At 52.5% G+C, this 17,377-nt stretch overlaps 6 protein-coding genes across 6 annotated transcripts; 3 read left to right on the plus strand and 3 right to left on the minus strand.

Moving 5' to 3' along the window:
* Positions 1-1,286: 1,286 nt before the first annotated feature.
* Positions 1,287-3,128, plus strand: ALTATR162_LOCUS5290 (uncharacterized protein; the record flags this gene model as incomplete). Its single annotated transcript, XM_043312909.1, has 2 exons — positions 1,287-1,368; positions 1,420-3,128. 2 exons carry the CDS (start codon positions 1,287-1,289, stop codon positions 3,126-3,128), a joined length of 1,791 nt encoding a protein of 596 aa, XP_043168844.1.
* Positions 3,129-6,787: 3,659 nt separating this feature from the next.
* Positions 6,788-7,501, minus strand: ALTATR162_LOCUS5291 (uncharacterized protein; the record flags this gene model as incomplete). The annotated part of the gene is made up of 3 exons (XM_043312910.1): positions 6,788-7,059; positions 7,108-7,159; positions 7,211-7,501. The coding sequence occupies 3 exons, from the start codon at positions 7,499-7,501 to the stop codon at positions 6,788-6,790; spliced, it is 615 nt and encodes a 204-aa protein (XP_043168845.1).
* Positions 7,502-8,604: 1,103 nt separating this feature from the next.
* On the minus strand, positions 8,605-9,516 carry ALTATR162_LOCUS5292 (uncharacterized protein; the record flags this gene model as incomplete). The annotated part of the gene is made up of 3 exons (XM_043312911.1): positions 8,605-8,694; positions 8,747-9,111; positions 9,168-9,516. 3 exons carry the CDS (start codon positions 9,514-9,516, stop codon positions 8,605-8,607), a joined length of 804 nt encoding a protein of 267 aa, XP_043168846.1.
* A 989-nt stretch (positions 9,517-10,505) lies between these two features.
* Positions 10,506-10,961, minus strand: ALTATR162_LOCUS5293 (uncharacterized protein; the record flags this gene model as incomplete). Its single annotated transcript, XM_043312912.1, has 3 exons — positions 10,506-10,754; positions 10,809-10,907; positions 10,959-10,961. 3 exons carry the CDS (start codon positions 10,959-10,961, stop codon positions 10,506-10,508), a joined length of 351 nt encoding a protein of 116 aa, XP_043168847.1.
* A 2,143-nt stretch (positions 10,962-13,104) lies between these two features.
* ALTATR162_LOCUS5294 (uncharacterized protein) lies at positions 13,105-14,790 on the plus strand (the record flags this gene model as incomplete). The annotated part of the gene is made up of 1 exon (XM_043312913.1): positions 13,105-14,790. One exon carries the CDS (start codon positions 13,105-13,107, stop codon positions 14,788-14,790), a length of 1,686 nt encoding a protein of 561 aa, XP_043168848.1.
* A 1,104-nt stretch (positions 14,791-15,894) lies between these two features.
* ALTATR162_LOCUS5295 (uncharacterized protein) lies at positions 15,895-17,336 on the plus strand (the record flags this gene model as incomplete). The annotated part of the gene is made up of 2 exons (XM_043312914.1): positions 15,895-16,587; positions 16,773-17,336. The coding sequence occupies 2 exons, from the start codon at positions 15,895-15,897 to the stop codon at positions 17,334-17,336; spliced, it is 1,257 nt and encodes a 418-aa protein (XP_043168849.1).
* Positions 17,337-17,377: the final 41 nt, after the last annotated feature.

The following is a 17,377-nucleotide window of genomic DNA, read 5'->3' on the forward strand; positions in this document are numbered from 1 at the left end:
CGACTGGCGGGCCAAGAGGTCAGCTCTGCTAGTACGCGGAACCCAATATGTGGATCGTACCACCGAGGCATACCCGTTCATGCGATGAGGTTGACCCGCAAGGTGGAAACGGCTTCAGAGATGTTATTTGAGGGATTGCCGCTGTTTATTATGCAACACAGCAACACCAACTATACCACACAACCTGCAATAGCAGCACAGCTTACAGTTCGAGGCATTCATACGGGAAGGTTGCGATAGCCCCAGCTACTCGCAGGTCACCAACATCACACGAGTGGCACCATTGTTCTTGCAGATCGAATCCCAACAACCTCTGGATCCTTACGATACTATAGAGCTACATCTGCATGATTCTCCAGGGCCAGGTGCTCTGATGCAGGTTCACTGTTGGTCAGAATCGTAGCCTCGGCCTTCGCGAAGTGTGTGCCCGGAAATCGCGCAGGAGTTGATTTCATTAGACGATATCTTAGGAATTCACAACTCGCGATCTCAGTCGCAGAGATCCACCGGCGTTAATTTGATTTGGCTTGCATGCTAGAAGTGCCAAGGTCGTTTGTTGCAAATTTCTAGGCCTGTCCGTCAGCTTTCGTGTACTGTTCTGGAAGGTGTATCAATGCACGAGCAAATAACAGGCGTGGGAGAAAGGTAAGGATCCGGGACAGTGGGAAGAATCGGTTCAACTGGTAGATGGATGTCGACGTCTGTCGACCGTTGATGTGACCCACGTTTGCCCGAGCGATGATCCTATTGGCCAGCTTCTGTACACACGACTACTCCACGCCCCAGCGCCACGAGGAATGCCAAGGTGAGACCAAGGAACATAGCAGCTATTGGCATCGGCTTGATATCTTCTTGGAGAGGTCGAGTGCCCATAGCGCTAAGCTCCGCCGTCCATCACCAGAGTTGCTTCAGTACGTTAGTGGGAAGATCCTGACGGCCTTGGCAGAGAATCCGCCTTCCTCCCTCTACATACCCAATCACAACTTCGTTTTGGGCACACGTTCTCTTGGCAGAACTTCTCACGTTGCGGTCTCTGAGTGGTGGCTGTACGTTAGCTGAAGACGCAAGGCGTCGGATGTCACCCACCGGTCTGGATCCTGTCGCAGATGCGAAAGGCTTTGACGCCAATACGGGCCTAATCCGCTGCAAAGAGCTGCGCGAAGGACCTGTTTCATTATATATACACGTCTCATAGACGCCCTTCCTTACTTTCGGCATCCCAGCTCCAGCTTCGGACCATCACTCTTTGTTACTGAGCCCACTGAGCCCCTAGAGCATCAGTCAAGATGGCACGTCTTACCCAGTACAACTATGTCTTCGCTATCGGCACTTTCTTTGCCATGCTCGATGCCTACAACAACGGTGCCAGTACGTGCAGAATGCTACCACTACCTCGTCCTCTAGACTAACACTACCCAGACGATGTTGCCAACGCATGGGCTACCTCAGTCTCTTCCCGTTCGGTATCCTACCGCCAGGCCATGATTCTCGGTACCATTTTCGAGATGGTTGGAGCCATCACCGTCGGTGCTCGTACCGCTGAGACGATCAAGAACGGTATCATTCCTCCTACCGCCTTCAAGGACGACGCTGGTGTTCAGATGCTCGCCTTCACCTGTGCTCTGGCTGGTGCTTCCATGTGGGTTATGTGGTGCACCAAGCACTCTGCTCACGTCTCGTCTTCCTACTCGCTCATCTCTTCCGTCGCTGGTGTCGGTGTTGCCGTTGCCGGTGCTTCCAACGTACAATGGGGATGGAACAAGGGCAAGGGTCTAGGTGCTATCTTCGCTGGTCTTGGAATGGCTCCCGCTGCCTCTGCCTGCTTCGGTGCCATCATCTTCATGTTGATCAAGATGACAGTTCATGTCCGCAAGAACCCCATCCCTTGGGCTATCTGGACAGCGCCCTTCTTCTTCCTTGTTGCCGGAACCATTTGCACCCTCTCCATCGTCTACAAGGGATCGCCCAACCTCGGTCTCAACAAGAAGCCGGCGTGGTATGTCGCAACCGTTACCATGTCCTGCGGTATCGGTCTCGCTGCCATGTCCTTCCTCTTCTTCGTTCCTTACCTACACACCAAGGTCGTTAAGCGCGATCATACCGTTCGCTGGTACCACGTCTTCCAAGGTCCTCTTCTTTTCAAGCGTCCTGCCCTTGAAGGTGCTGAGGCTGCCGTTGTCCCCGACTATGCCGTCATTCAAGAAGAAGAGGAGATGAAGAAGCCTGAACACCGCAGCGACTCTGAGGAGGGCGTCATCGGCCACGATGGTGAGAAGGGCGTCGTTAGTGCCGATGTTGCCGAGCACCAACAACTCAGCTACAAGGAGCTTGTCGAGCAAGGCCAAGAGCGATTCCACTCCAGGCTCAGGCAAAAGAGTGGACCTCTCGGCTGGGCTATGCGATACCTCCACGAGAACAAGATCCAGACTGGTGAGATCTACGAGAAGAAGAACATGCTCATCACCCTCAAGCGTATTCCCGCTATGATCGTCGTCGGTGCTCTCTACGGTGTCAACTACGACATTCACGCCGCCCAGACTGGTATTCACGGTACTCCCGAAGGTCGCCGCATGGAGCGCGTCTACAGTCATGCTAAGAAGTACTCCAACGAAGTCGAGCACACCTACTCTTTCGTCCAAGTTCTCACTGCCTGCACTGCCTCCTTCGCCCACGGCGCCAACGATATTGGTAACGCTGTCGGTCCCTGGGCTGTCATTTACGGTGCCTGGAACACTGGCAAGGCCGCGTCGTCCAAGGCTCCCGTTCCTGTCTGGCAACTCGCTGTTCTCTCCGCCACATTGTCTCTCGGTCTCATCACCTACGGTTACAACATCATGAAGGTCATGGGTAACAAGATCACATACCACTCTCCCAGCAGAGGTTGCTCCATGGAGATGGGTGCTGCTCTCACTGTCCTCATCTTCTCGCAATACTCTCTGCCCGTCTCGACATCCATGTGCATCACCGGTGCTACCGTCGGTGTCGGTCTCTGTAACGGTACCTTCAAGGCTGTCAACTGGCAACGAGTTGGTCTCTTGGTCTTCTCCTGGATCATGACCATCCCCATTGCCGGTACCATCGGTGGTCTCTCTTGCGCCATTGTGCTCAACGCACCCCACTTCGGTTAAGCGCACGCGTAGGTCAGGCATGGTAATGCTTGTGCTTCCTTGATCGGTCCCTCGGTGGTGGATGATAGTTTGCTTTAATACCCCTCTTTCGTTTCAGTCTTGCCATTTTGACTTTGATTTAGCATACGAATAGACTACTTTCCTGCATTTGACCTTCAACTTCCCTCCTACTGTCATCGTTCCAACAGTGATATATGAATACGCACATGACTCTACTGAACATGTGCTCACTTGTTCAATCAATTTCCCATCTCTTTGCGCACTTCTTCACGCACGATTCGGCGCTCTCGGCTCGGCGCTGTACATGTACTGGTGGGATGCCATTTTTCTTGCTATGTGCATGGCTACGCCGCACACTCGCGTCAAGACGACCATAAATACATGGTCACATGATGTGACGACAGGTAAGATCTCCGCGCGTTTAATGAAACAGAATTATTGGCAACGGTCTACAACCAAACTTTAGGTTAGTGTAACCACGGGCAAATGGAGAAGAAAAAGTCGTAGTAGGATTGAGACTCTTACGATGAATAGAAGCATAATCTAGAGCACTCTAGAAAAGGCAAATGAGTATCCTCAGTTCTTGGGGTCCTGTACGCCGTACTAGTGCACAAACCTAGTTCAATCCACACCGAATGCCTGAATTTTGAGGAATGGAAAGGAAAGGTTGAAAAAGGTGATAGTATGCCTAAACATTTCCGAGGAGTAGTGTAAAGTATGGATAACACTGCCACCTCACCGAAAAGACTCGTTGTCCGACAATCCATTGAACCGAACTATTCCGTTCCCACGGCTACGGCCACGGCCACCACGACTACGGCCTCGACCGCGGACACCAGCCCGGCCATGACTAGCCTCACGGTTGACACAATGAGCAGCCGTATTCTCAACATTGGCACGGTCACGACGGACACGAGCCTGGTTAACTTGAAAGTTATTCCGGCCGTCGTAGAAGGTCACGTTGTCGCCCTGGTTGCCAGTCGCCGTATGATGGCCTCGGCCTCAAGTGGCGCCACGAGGAGGAGGAACTGGAAGTATGTCAGCGGTATCCATAACATGATCTAGTGGAATAATCCTACGGGTCGTTTCGCCACCTGGAGGTGGTCTATCACCACGACGAGCAGCGCTACCACGACCAGGGAAGATACTGCCGAAGTGATTGCCAGGGATGGGACCAATCGGTGGCAAGGTCATATTTTGACTAAAGCTCCCGTTCTGCGGCGGGTGCTGTGCGGCGGCATGGGTGGCCAGATCATTGCGTTACGAAAGATTGCCCATCTACATCCAGCTGGGCTGTGGGCCAGCTTAAAGGGGCTGAACGGATACGGGAACACTGGGGTGGTTTGACCCAGGGGTGATGCGGCGAGGGATGACACTCTGCCTGCCGCCGCGAACTTCTATAGATGGCCCTTCCTCGTCCGTGGAAGGGAATTGCCAATCATGAGTCTGTGTAGAGGGTGCTAGGGGTGGTCCTTGGTATGGATTCATATCTCCAATAATGGACACGATGAGTGAGGGTTCCGGGGCAAGGGAAACGATGGGAAGAGGGCTCGAGGACCTGAAAGCTGAGTATCAAACCGATGAGGATGAAGGAATCGGGGGGCTGGCGACTATAGCCTCTGGGAGTGGAGAAGCAACAGAAAGAGGGATTGAAGATCCGAAAGGTAAGTACGGGACTGGCGCAGGTAAAGTAGCCGGCGGGTTAGCAACTTCAGATGGTTCAGTGAAGCCGGCGGCGAAGTTCGCAATAGCGGCTTTTGGATTCATGATGCGATCGAGGACATCTGAATGGCATTAGTAAAATTGATTTTCATCGATTATGACTCTAATTGACAAGCTTGGCAAGTATGGAAAGCGTTTGTTGTCGCCAAACTACGCAAAGGTATCTTGACTTACCTTGGCTGATATTGTTGAAGACATCCACAAGGGCTCTCTGGTTCTGAATCCTTCTATCATTCATTCGTACAACAGGCAGGTTGCGGCTCTCAACAGTCTGCATCAAAACAAGAGCAAAGACCATGCAGTTACTTCCGATCTGGGTGCGACCAATCGCCTCGGGACAATATTCTTAGAGGAATGTCATAACTGCATCGATGTAAACCTCAGTCGAGATGTTCATGATCAGCAGCACGCGACTCCGTGGATCCTCCGGAATATTGGGATTCGGGGAAGGAACACGAAGACGCACAGACATTGGGGCCTGTTCCTCCCAATCGTGGTCTTCGTAGTGTTGTGGACAGGCACCTTCCTACGACGCTACTCTGCAACACGAATTGCACGCTCGTGCCCTTCCCGCCTAAGTGCGTCTTGGCGGATTAGCGCTTCTTCTTCCTCTCGCTCTACTCGGGTACGTGCGTCCTGTGATTCTTAGATGAGTGTTTCTTGTTCGGATGTGATACCGAGAACTGGGAAATCTGATTCCGTGAGAGTTGGGGTTGTAGAGGGCTGCCCAACCGGGGTAGATCCAGTGTTATTGTCTCCAGCTCGGATGAAACCATCCTGAGTGGTATTAGCTAGATAAAGGTAAGCAAAGAGACGATACATATCGACGTAGTTTCCAGAAGGCGTAGGCATTATGTTGACGCGCCGACCACAGATATGGCGGTTCCGGAAGTTCGTCCCGACAACATTCCTATCCTGGGTAGTTGAGGGCATGGCGTAGACACTGGAGTTGATCCCCACCCTGGGGTAGATAGCACGGGTTTGGTCGATGACGGTGTAGCTGTCAAAGAATTGGAGAATATCATCCTCAGTCGCGTCGTAGTGTACGTTAGTTAGACGCACCATCCGAGCAGTTGCGGGCCCGGTGTAAGTGAACATCTTCGAAGAGACCATCTAGCTGTAAATGATCTCTCAAGATTATCAACGAGACCACGTGGGGTATAAGGAAGTTGCGGTAACGAGGAGCAAGTTATATGGGATAAACAGTATGAGATATATTTGGGTCAGGCGCTAGCGTTATGTATAGAACAATGGTACGTACGAGAAGCGCAAACGACTCTGTTTGTCACTTAACGAAAGAGCCCTTTAGTGGTCGTATCTGGGGCCGATGCGAAGCAAATCGTCGGTTCTTGTGACGAGCCGGCGCACAACGATGAGAGAGTGACCAAGAGAAGAAGCGACTCATTGCAAACACCATCCAGAGTGGTAGCTGATCAGTATAACTCCATGCCCTTCGTTTGTCCTGTATGTGTGGAGTAGTATGGTATACGTTGATTCAAGCAGGAAAGTGTAGTGGAAAGTCGAAATAGCGACAGACGATATGTAACCTAGAAAGGTCATTTCGATATAACGGAGATGATAAGTAAGTTGCGAGAGGCAGTGAATTGGATGATAACACATCAAGTTATAAGGAGCTAAGCACGATCGGAACAGCGAGAGATATCGTTTAGACGTATTTGCAAACGTTCATACCATGTGCCGATGTCGAATGAGATGACATATGATGTTGAAGAATGAAAGAGCGTCTGAGTCCTGAAAGTTGGCAGTTCTCGTCGGATGGAAAGCGGACTAGCGTGGGGATCGTGCACACGTGTTGACGACGCATCAGTTTCGCGTTTGACATTACCTCCAACATTTTGGGTCAGTATGTTTCAAGCTTCATGAATCTATTGCGCTGAGGTCTATTTCTATTGCGATATCGTGTTCGACAACCCACTCTACTGCGCTCCGTGTACAAACAGTCTCTTGCCCTGGACCTCCTGGAACTGCTTCTCGCCAGGCTCGCCTGCGCGTCCACCAAAGACCAACTGGGCCCTGAGCTTCCACTCGAGAGGAATGCTCCACTCCTGTGCGGCCTTTTGGTCGATGATGGGGTTGTAGTGCTGAAGGTTGGCGCCCAGACCCTCGGCCTCCAACGCGACCCAAAGGGCATACTGGTGCATGGCGTTGGTGTGTTCAGACCAGTCGCCGAAGTGGTGAGCGTAGAGAGCTGTAATGGAGGTAAGAATAAGCTAGACATGTGCTCATAGTCACTTACGGAAGGCCTTGCGGAGACCCTCGACAGGCTCAGGGTCCTCGTAGCAGAGAATCTACGCGTACATTGTCAGATAACGTTTGTCGAACCTAAGGTCTGCACTTACCGTTCCCTTGGCAGCTCCGAATCCCTTGATCTTCTGTTCCGTCTTGGGGAACTGCTCTTCGGGAGTAAGAGGCTTCAAAACCTCGAGGACGAAGTCCCAGAACTTTTCATGGTCCTTGTTGAGCAGAACAACCAAACGGGTGCTCTGTGAGTTGAAGGACGAAGGGACGTGGAGGAGGGCCTTCTCAGCAATCTCCTCGATTTGCTTGTCGGAAATGGGCGATTCCTTGTTGAGCTGGTAGTAGGTGCGACGCTCCTTGACAGCGTCGAAGAAAGACTTTTGAGAAGACATGGTGCGCGATGTGGTTGAGAGGGCTTGAGAGTTGTGGAAGATAGGAGTTGGAGTTGAAGCTGGAAAACGCAGCGACGATGCGCTTTTGTATCCACCGACCCACGCACGATGCCTAGCAGTGCGGAGGCTATTTTTCACTACTTGCGCCATTGACTCGGATAGGTATAGCGGTGTAGACGTTGAAGACGTGTTGCGACTATGGAAGACCGGCAGATGGAATGCAGGCACCATTTGCTGCATTAACCAAGCAAGAAATAGGCCCGTCACCAGGCCCATCATTAGGGAGCGTGGGGCAAAGACAGCCATGACGTGATGACAACGCCGGAAGTACGAACAAGTTGCGAACACCGAGATGGCTTAATCATGGTAACACAATAAGTCCGCCTCTCGAATTATTTTCACGCATCTCCAGAGTGGATATGACGGGTACGGGAATCTGTAGTGCCGGGGGATTTGCAATCCATCTGTCAGCCGCTTGATGGCGCGCATAGATTCCGCTTGTGGGGCTCCGCGAGCAGATTATGGCACTCCTCATCCGAACTGCGAAGAGCTTTTAGAAACATCACTTTAAACATACCATTATAATCGACAAGATATTTAACAAACCAAGCGCGGGGTATTACAGAAAGGTAAATCAATCTGCCGTTACTCATGCGGCTTTTCTAGATAGTACGCTCAAAGTTGAACACGATGAATCACATCAAAGTGAGGCATTGAACCTGCTGTACCCATACCGCAACCACGCGATGCCATCTACCAAAACACGAGACCAACTTTTCGTCATGTCGGCAGCTGGAGAGCTTCTATTCGACAAAAACAGATCCGCCCAGGCGAAGGCGCAAATGCAATCACATCTCCATACAAACATAACCGCAAGCAGCGACTTGAACATCTCAATGCTCACGGTGCGCAACTGGTTCACGGCCATATACCTTCTCATGCGTGTCAAGCGAGGACGCATCACCGCGCATGTGATGTGAAACCCATTTCTTCGAGGTTCGCGGCGTAGTCTCAAGCATGCGGTCGACCTGCTCGAGAGACAAACCTTTGGTCTCAGGCACCAGGAAATATGAGAAAAGAACGCAGATGGTGCATGCAGCGCCCTAGATAAAGAAAATCTTCGCCTTCATGTTCCCGTAGGTCTCGTCGAAGATGTAGGCGGTGAGGAAGCCGATGACGAAATTCCAGAACCACTGTTTAAATTAGCATTCAAGTCAGAATCATTCGAGGATGCGCGCTACTTACGTTGCTAGCTGTAGAAAGGACTACACCCCTGGCACGGATAGGGAGAAGAAAGATCTCGCCAGTCAGAACCCAGGCATCTGGGCCCCAAGTTGATGCGAAGAAGAGGATGTAGATGCAAGTGAAGACGATCAAGCATAAGCTGGCGGCTTTGCTGCCTTCGTCGACCGTACCGACAATGGCGATAATGAATTCATAGACGAGCATTCGAACAGCGCCGTAGATGAGGAGCGCGCGACGGCCAAGCTTCTCGATGGTCCAAAAAGAAATGGGTGTGGAACCTACATTGACAACTGTCGTGATCATAGAGACTAGGAAGGCATTCTCTATGCCGAGTATCTTGAAAAAGGTGGAACCGTAGTATAATACTATCATGATATGTTAGTATTGTTATATTAGGCTGGTAGATACATAGGTCACTTACTAGAGTTCACCCCAGTCCATTGCTGCATCATTTGGAGTGTCATTCCGAGGACCACGCGGCGGAGATTACTAGACGGCTTCCATTCACAACGGAAACAGTCAGTCCAGCCCGCTTGCATATTGTGCCTCTTGTACTCAGGGTTGGTGATCAGTTCCTTGAGTTCATCGGTGACATAGTCCGAGTTGGCAGGCTGCCCACGAAGGGTACCGAGAGCACGAGCAGCATCCTCATTGCGACCTTTCTTAACATACCAACGAGGCGATTCAGGTAGTAAGAAGACGCCGAGGCCTAGGACCGTGGCAAACAGCCACGGCAACCCGATAGGAATGCGGTATGCACTAGAGTCCATACGGCCCTTGGTTCCATTATCCCCCACCGATGCTAGGAGCAGCTCCGATAGTGATACAGAACTGGTATCCCGATACAATGGCTCCGCCAAAGCGCTTGGGTGCAACCTCGAACATGTACCGGATGATGACAGTAGAGACGAAACCGATGCCAAAATCTGCGATTAGGCGACCTGTAGAATGACACCAGGCAAGATGGTGCACCCAGCGATTATAGTGGCGCGACGGCCGATCCAGTCCGCTATAGAACTTGCGATAAGAGCCCCGAAGAACGTACCAGCAGAAAGAATAGAGATTATGAGAGATATCTCCCACGTCTTATAAAGAAGCCATTGTAGGCTTCCTTGTTGGCAGAAGGTCCAAGTCGTCATGCTACTGTGAAAGCAGGAAAGGTATGTGCAAGTCGGACTTGCCTCCAAACTGCTGCTTGAAGTTCATACCTAACATGCCATTGATGCAGCCCGAGTCATAGCCGAAAAGGATGCCACCCAACGCTGCGAAGACGCACAGGAGGTAACCTCGCACTGTGACCGGCGCTTCTATACGGTCATGTACGGCGGTGCCTTTGCTGGAAGTAGCCCAGGGATTATTATCTTGTGGTTCCCTAGTCTTGTTTAATGACGGGCGTATTAGAACACAATTAGAATTTGGTTGTTAGCGAGGGTGTGGAAGTTAGTATGAAAGCGGAAGCAAGAGCTGGGCGGAAAATATATCTGTGCGTAAAGCGTTTACATCACCTTAACCCACGTCAGTGGACAGGCGGAAGCAACCAGTGTTTGAGCTGGGTGAAGTGCCCGTCAGCATTTTGGTGAGTGCCACTGAGTGAAAGTGTAGAATCAACGTTCGTGGAATGCCGCATTCCGCTAACGAATGAGTCTTTCTTTCCAAGGTTGCATTAACCAGGGACTATTACAGAATGACGTATGAAATACTATGTCAAGAAACAAATTGATATCGTACAGGTTTCATACCACCAAGGGAAATTGGAAACTCAAGAACGTCTTACGTTGTGGCGCATGGCATCCTCGTAACTCGGCGGTGGTTCTTCGTTACTGACCCTTTCTACGTCCACACTTGGCCGTCTGCTTTCGTACTGTGGCACGCTTGGTTGCTCTCGACGTGCTTCATTCAGCGCCCGCTGGGCCTCTTCACGTTTTTTCTCCGCCCTGCTTTGCCGCTCTCGGGTTGTGATTGGTGGTGGTGGGGCCGATGAAGAAGAGCCATATATCGCTTCGTGTTGCTACGGTAGCTAGTCAGCTCGTAGTACGACAACTTATTCAGATCTACACCATACAGCAATAGCCTTCTTCTCCTTTCGCTCGAGCCTTTTATCGGAGATTGTACGTCCTAGCTTCTCGGCACCGAGGCCAATACTGACTGCGATAAGACCAGCCTGTGCTACGTCAGTTGTTTGTCTCACACAGCTCTTATCTTGGCTTCTTACCATAGTAAGCCGTTGGGGCGAACTGTTCGCGTCGAAAGTGCTTAGACGTAGTTTACAACAACCTCGCCTAGGTGGTGAATACAATAACTGTTCAGAGGATCGCTGTTGGTTCTTTCTACAACACATGGTGAGCGGAGTCCAAGCCAAACGTTTGCAACGTTGAAGATTATGTTGTAGTATCAAGCCTTAAGAAGTTGATGCTCCTCTTTCCTGGTATTCTGCTCACCTTTATAGACTTCTGTACAGTGCAGCCGTACAGGGAGCAGTATCTGACGTAGTTGTCGCGATGATCGCCTTTCTGAGGTGCTTGCAGCAGGGAGTAACGTTTTTGGTTTGGATCTCTTAATGGGCAGTGTTGTTGCACCAGAAAAGTTCATCAGATTGTGCCGGTGCAGTGGTTACGTTCGACTTACGGCCGCAATACGGTGACGTATGCCAGGAGTGGCGTGGCCCCCATTGTTCTGATTGGTTGTCTAGCGTACTATGAGGCATCCCATTGCTAGGCGAATGCGAACTGCTGTGTTAGAGACTACCATCTTCATTGCCAACTTTAGTGTATCTTCGAGCCGTAGCTTGAGGGAGTATGATTCTAGTCTCGTTCGGAGCTGTGGCTTACTTCAATGTTGCGCGATCTCAGTCATCAGGCTAATAGCTGTAACAGTCTTAGCGACCTCGGGAGAGTGGCGTACATCATAGATCCGACTAGTCAGGCATCAATCAAGGCCTTGGAACTTCCCCACAACATGCCCTACTTCAAAGTCATATCGGCAGCGTTTCTTCTGCCTCGTATCGCACTGGTAGTCAACCCGAAAGCGCCACCCCCTTGGGCATGTGCGAAAGAAAAATGACGACCGATGGTGATTTTTCGATACATGTTACAAGGCCTGGTGATGAGGGGGAGTCATAGTGGCCGGAGAGATAGCGCATGAATGGACGGCATGTCAGATATCTGATTGGGCGAACAAAGCAAAGAAGCATGGTACACAGCCCGAGTGATGGACGAATCAGTGTCTTCCCACTTCCCAGTTGCACGGGAAATGGGTTTCTTCAGACCCCTTGGGCAGCCCCGCTATGTGAAATAAGTGTAAAGACGAAAGACTGCTATTCGATGTAACTTGCTTTTGATCCGAGTGTGTACCGGCATGCCGAGTCTGGATCTAGGCACAGTGATTGGTAGAAAAAGCCGAGAATGCGTCTCTGCCCGGTGTAGGTGATGGCACGGATAAGAATGTTTGGACGAGTGTCGATAGTCAGATAGCGTTGGGCTCAGCACACGGGAGGAGCAATGCCAGCGTTCCAAGGTTGTTGGCCCGCAGATAGGGGCCCGTCCATGAACCGTAGTTCCGTGGATCAAGCGCTGCATCTTGGGGCCGATCGCTTCCATAGCCCAGCCCACCGCGATGATGATGAGGAGAGGCTAAACCCAGCCCTGGCTATACTCGACGCCGCTAAGACGCGGCGGGCCAACAAGACTGCAGGCAGCCCAACGAGAGTCGTCTCGCCATGGAAATCGAGTACTGTGGGTACGCAGCGCGTCGTCGAGTGGTTGAGATGGGGTACCTGTGTGACGGGGGAATCCAGGACTCGCACAGTAATCAAATTAGCTCCGACGCGCCTTCCCTGGGCTCATCACCAAGAGGCAGTCGCGCCCCGTCAACGCTATGCCTGGGAGGTTTCACTTGTCCTTCTGCCGCTTCTCCTCCCCTCACACTGCCGCCCCATCGCATGCCTCTGCCTAATGCCCACCCTCTCTGCTTCCAATTACTAGATCGCCCGCTACTGTAGTCGACAGGGCTCGCTTCTGCTGCCATTGCACCAAGGTTTGGCTGCGATTCTTGCCCTCAAGCCCATTGGCCGAGTGCCAGAGCCTCGACAGCGCGCATTGCCCAGGCCCACCGCCCGCCCACGCTCACACCCTCGACCGCTGTGGCCTACCATTATCACTGCTATCGACGCCCATCTTTTGTCCTGGTCCTGCTGCCACCGTCGCTATCACCGTCGCCATCCCCATCATCATCACCGCTATCTTCCCACCTGCCAACGCGCAATTCTTCTGCGCCGCCCGCGTCAAGGCTGCCGCTGCCGCCGCCGCCGCGTCCTTTGTCCTTGTCACGCCCGCCGCAACACCTTGAAGACAAAGGCCGACATGGCCGCCCGACCGAGTCCTAGCAGCACAAGCCCCTCGAACTTGTCCAACAGCCCGTTCCCCCACGGCTCCCACGGTTCTCACAGTAGCTCCACGTCGTCGTCGCCGCCGAAGCCTTTTGCGTCACACAATACCATGACGGCCGACGTCTTCGCACCGCCCATGTATGGCATGCCGGGTGCCGTCGGAGAGCGCAGGCCCCTCGAAAAGAGCCTCACCAACAGCGCGCGCTACTCCATTCTTCTGCGCAGACTTCCCAGCAGCAGCGATCGCGATGCCGTGCGCAACATCCTGCTCTTCGCAAAAGACCTTATCGACTGCGAAATCCTTCCACCGTCCCGGAATGCGGATGACAAAGGTTTCGCCTGTGCCATTGCGCATTTCCAGACGCTCGAGGGCGCAAAGGAAGCGCGCCAACTCCTCGACGGGAAGCGCAATGCCACCAACGATGCGACGCTGGTCGTCGAGCTGACACAGGACGTATCGCCTGGTGCAATCGGCTCGCGCCGCAACACAGTCGACAGCACTTCTGCGCGACAAGCCACAGGCACAGGCGCCATGACCGGCGCTACAACCAACGCCCGACAATCATCGCGATACAACGGCACCTTCCAAAACATGGAGAACATGTCCCCACCCAACGGGACCCCAGGTCTTGGCAACGGAGAGTTCCCGGTCAACAACCTATTCTCGCCGACATCCCCCGTCAACACCTCTTTCACGAGCCGCAACTTGGGCAAGTCGGTCATCAACGAAGACGCCGACGATGACGACGGCCTGCTTAACGAGTCAATTGGATACGCCACGGGCGGTCCGCCAATGCACTCCGGCATGCAGCGTCGCGCCACGAATCCCCACACCCCTTCCATTCCCATTCAGCGCTTCGGATCTCTTTCTCTAAACACAAACGGCGTGCCGAATGCCACGTCTCCGCCTCTATCCAACTTTGCTTCTCCACGTTCTGGATCCAATATGCAGTCGCCTGGTCCGGCCTTGTCAGCCTTGTCACCACATAGTATCCCCTCCGCACTGAGCAGCGGACCTAGCACTGGCTATCAGCAGTACACGCAGCATTTTGCGCGCCCCACATATCCTCCAGTGAATCCTGCTGACCAAAATCCACCATGTAACACTCTCTACGTGGGCAATCTCCCCATGGACACATCAGAAGACGAACTCAAAGCTGTCTTCTCGAAGCAGCGTGGATACAAGCGACTCTGTTTCCGTACCAAGCAAAACGGGCCCATGTGTTTTGTCGAATTTGAAGACACTTCTTTTGCTACCAAGGCTCTGAATGAGCTTTACGGATACATGCTTCACAACAGCGTCAAGGGTGGTATCCGCCTGAGCTTCTCCAAAAACCCCCTGGGTGTGCGTAGCGGCCAGAATTCAGTCATGGGACCGCAATCTGCTATTGCCCCTTCTACCCCTCTTCCGGGTTTCGGTAGCAGTGCCGCAGGTCCCCCAGGCTTCTCTACGGCTACCGGCCCACCGCCAGGATTATCCGTGCCTCCGGGCCTGTCTACTCCAGTGCACTCCAACAACAGCTCCGGCTTTGGCATGTACTCCAACGGTGGTTTCGGTATGGGCCACACCGACATGGCGGGTGCTATGCGCCAGCCACTCGCGTCAAGTGGTGCTAGCAACGGCTTTTCGGGCTATTCCACTTACATGATGGGGCGCTAGAGACACCCACCTCCATGATGGAGCGCGAGAGACACCAACCTATATCTGTTATGCCGTTATGAGTGATGATCGAGGAGTTGGGGGGTGCTCATCACGGAGCGTTTGCATATCCGGCCTTCATTTGTTGTTGCCACTATATCCTGTCTTTTCAATCATGGCGAGGTGTTGAGTCGTTTGGGTTGTGTTTGGCTTCATTAACGCAAGGGCATGGGTACTGGCGCGGGGTGACTAGGGCTTTCATGCCCAGTGGGTGTGGCTCTCTTTGCAGCATACAGCGATGATTCCCCCTTGTGCGATTTGCTTGTTTGATCATTACACCGGAGTACGGAGAATGGAGTTTCTCTTCGCTGCAATCGTACGCACTGTCTTGGCTCTGCGTTGACGACCTTCACCACTTATTCTTTTGTATCCTTTGGGGAGAGCTGTTCATATTGTGGTGTATGGCCAAGAGTTCGAACACGTCCCTGTTTTATCATGTCCCTTGGGAAATTCATTCAAGGCGCAGCGCTCTGATTGAACCTTCGAAATGCGTTTCCTGGCTAGGTGTTGGGTCAAGGTTGATAGTGGAGGGATCCTCTCTGACGGCCTGTGGCAAGTTCTTTCCCAGCTCACAGTTCCCAGTCATGTTCGGGGCTTTATGCACACTGGGGTTATGCATGATCCGGTCGCTATGGCATATTTTTATGATGGTAGCGGCTCTCTTTCTTGACTTTTTCGCGTCTGCCTCGGCATCTATGTAACGGCCTCTTAGTTTTCAATACCATACTTCGGCGCAAGCAATGGCGTTAGGTGTGTGGCATTCCGATAGCACTTGATAAAAGTCATCCTCCATTACCGAACATGTAGTTCACAAAGTTGTACGATTATACTGTGTTGCCAAAAGGGCGCCATGCCAGGTGATGTTCATGGTTCCCATGAGCGCCAAGGCGCTAACCGACATCGCGCGTCACTAAGAATTTCCTGCGAGGTCCCCATTCTTCTTCACTCAACTCTACTACTCCCTCTATCCAAACTTACTCACGTGTCCACGCCCTTCTTTCCCTTCCCTTCCTATTCATCTTTGATACCCGGCGCCAATGCGGTAGCCCCCTCATATTTTCCAACATGCCCCCTCGGTTACGGTGTTCAAACTTTTCAACACCGGCCGCTCCATCACAGGTCACTCAGTGCTTAGTTGCACGGCCACAACCCGTCTCGAATCCGTCACGGCATTCGCGGCAATTCTCACAGACACCATGTCCACAAATCACATTACGGCGGCGGAAATTCTATGAGTGGCTCAATGGGCCTGGTCGGCAGCTCAAGGAACCTATTCCAGACTCAACAAACTACCTGGGAGCTTACGACAAGTATGGCAACCTAGTACGTGCTGGTCCTGGATGGAGGAACGACGGGGGCGCAAAGGCTGCGGCCTCGACCAAGACAGAACAAGCCGGTGTAGAAGCCAAGGCAGAAGAGACCACAGAAGCGGCGCCTGCAGGACAGGAGAGCTTGGACGCACTAGAGGCCGCAATACAGTCTGGTGCAGCTGAAGAGAAGGAAACCAAGAAGAGAAGCGAAAAGCAAGATGACAGCAAGCTTCCACCTGAAACGGCAGAAGACTTGCGGCCATTCCCGCTCAATCAGTACTTCCGCAGCCAGCCAGTTCTGAGCGAAGACCTACGGGAAGCAATCTACCGCAGAGTTAAAAAGGACGGCGCGACAGTATCGCTTGCCAGTGTCGAGTTCGGCGTCAGCAATGAGCGTGTCGGCGCAGTAGTGCGACTGAAGCAAATGGAGAAAGAGTGGATAGCCCAGGTATGTTTTCACCCATGCATCAACCCCCCTACAACACGACATGATGAGCTTCTTAAAAATCGATTAGTCTTTAAGACATCCACATGGTTACAAAACTTAAGTCATGCTCTTGCTGAACGTCGTCGACTTGTTCACTCAACCTTGAAGAAAGCACTGCTATACAAGCGCTAACACAACGTGCTCAGGGCAAAACACTCGCACTTCCCTACTCCAAGGCGGTGCTCTCCATGCTTCCAACAACTCCACATATCGACACATCGCTTCCTAAGAACAAGGGCAAACGGCCGATTACCCACGAGCCCATCAATGACCTGATGGTACATCCCGCCACACGCCAGCAGCTTTTCGTGCCTGTTGCCGAGTCTCGGCGCTTCACGCGTGAAGACGCTGGTAAGGCGTTTGACAACACGCTATTACCGGCCGACGCACGCATCCCCCATCCGGAACTTGTGCAGGCGGAGCGTGAGTCGGAGTTGGGGCTCTCGTTCGACGAGCGCAGAAAGCTCGCAGAGCAGCGCTTTGAACAAGAGCAGGAAAAGAAGAGGAAGGAGGAGAGGCGAAAGGAAGAGGAGCTTAGGGCCATGAAAGTGGTGCCGAAGCGGAGATGGGATTTCGTCTTCAAGGACGTCAGCGTAGAAGCTGCGGGCAGAGATGGAAGAGGAGCAGCCGCAGCCGGATGGCGGTATGGTGTGCCGCACCAGGACCGCAAGAGAGGCATTCCCAAGATTCCTACGCGGGTCGAGGCATAGGGTAGTTTTATGTATAATGCTGTATAATACATGGCCAACGA

Source organism: Alternaria atra (assembly GCF_907166805.1).
Source record: "Alternaria atra isolate CS162 genome assembly, contig: 25, whole genome shotgun sequence".
Lineage (NCBI taxonomy): Eukaryota > Fungi > Ascomycota > Dothideomycetes > Pleosporales > Pleosporaceae > Alternaria > Alternaria atra.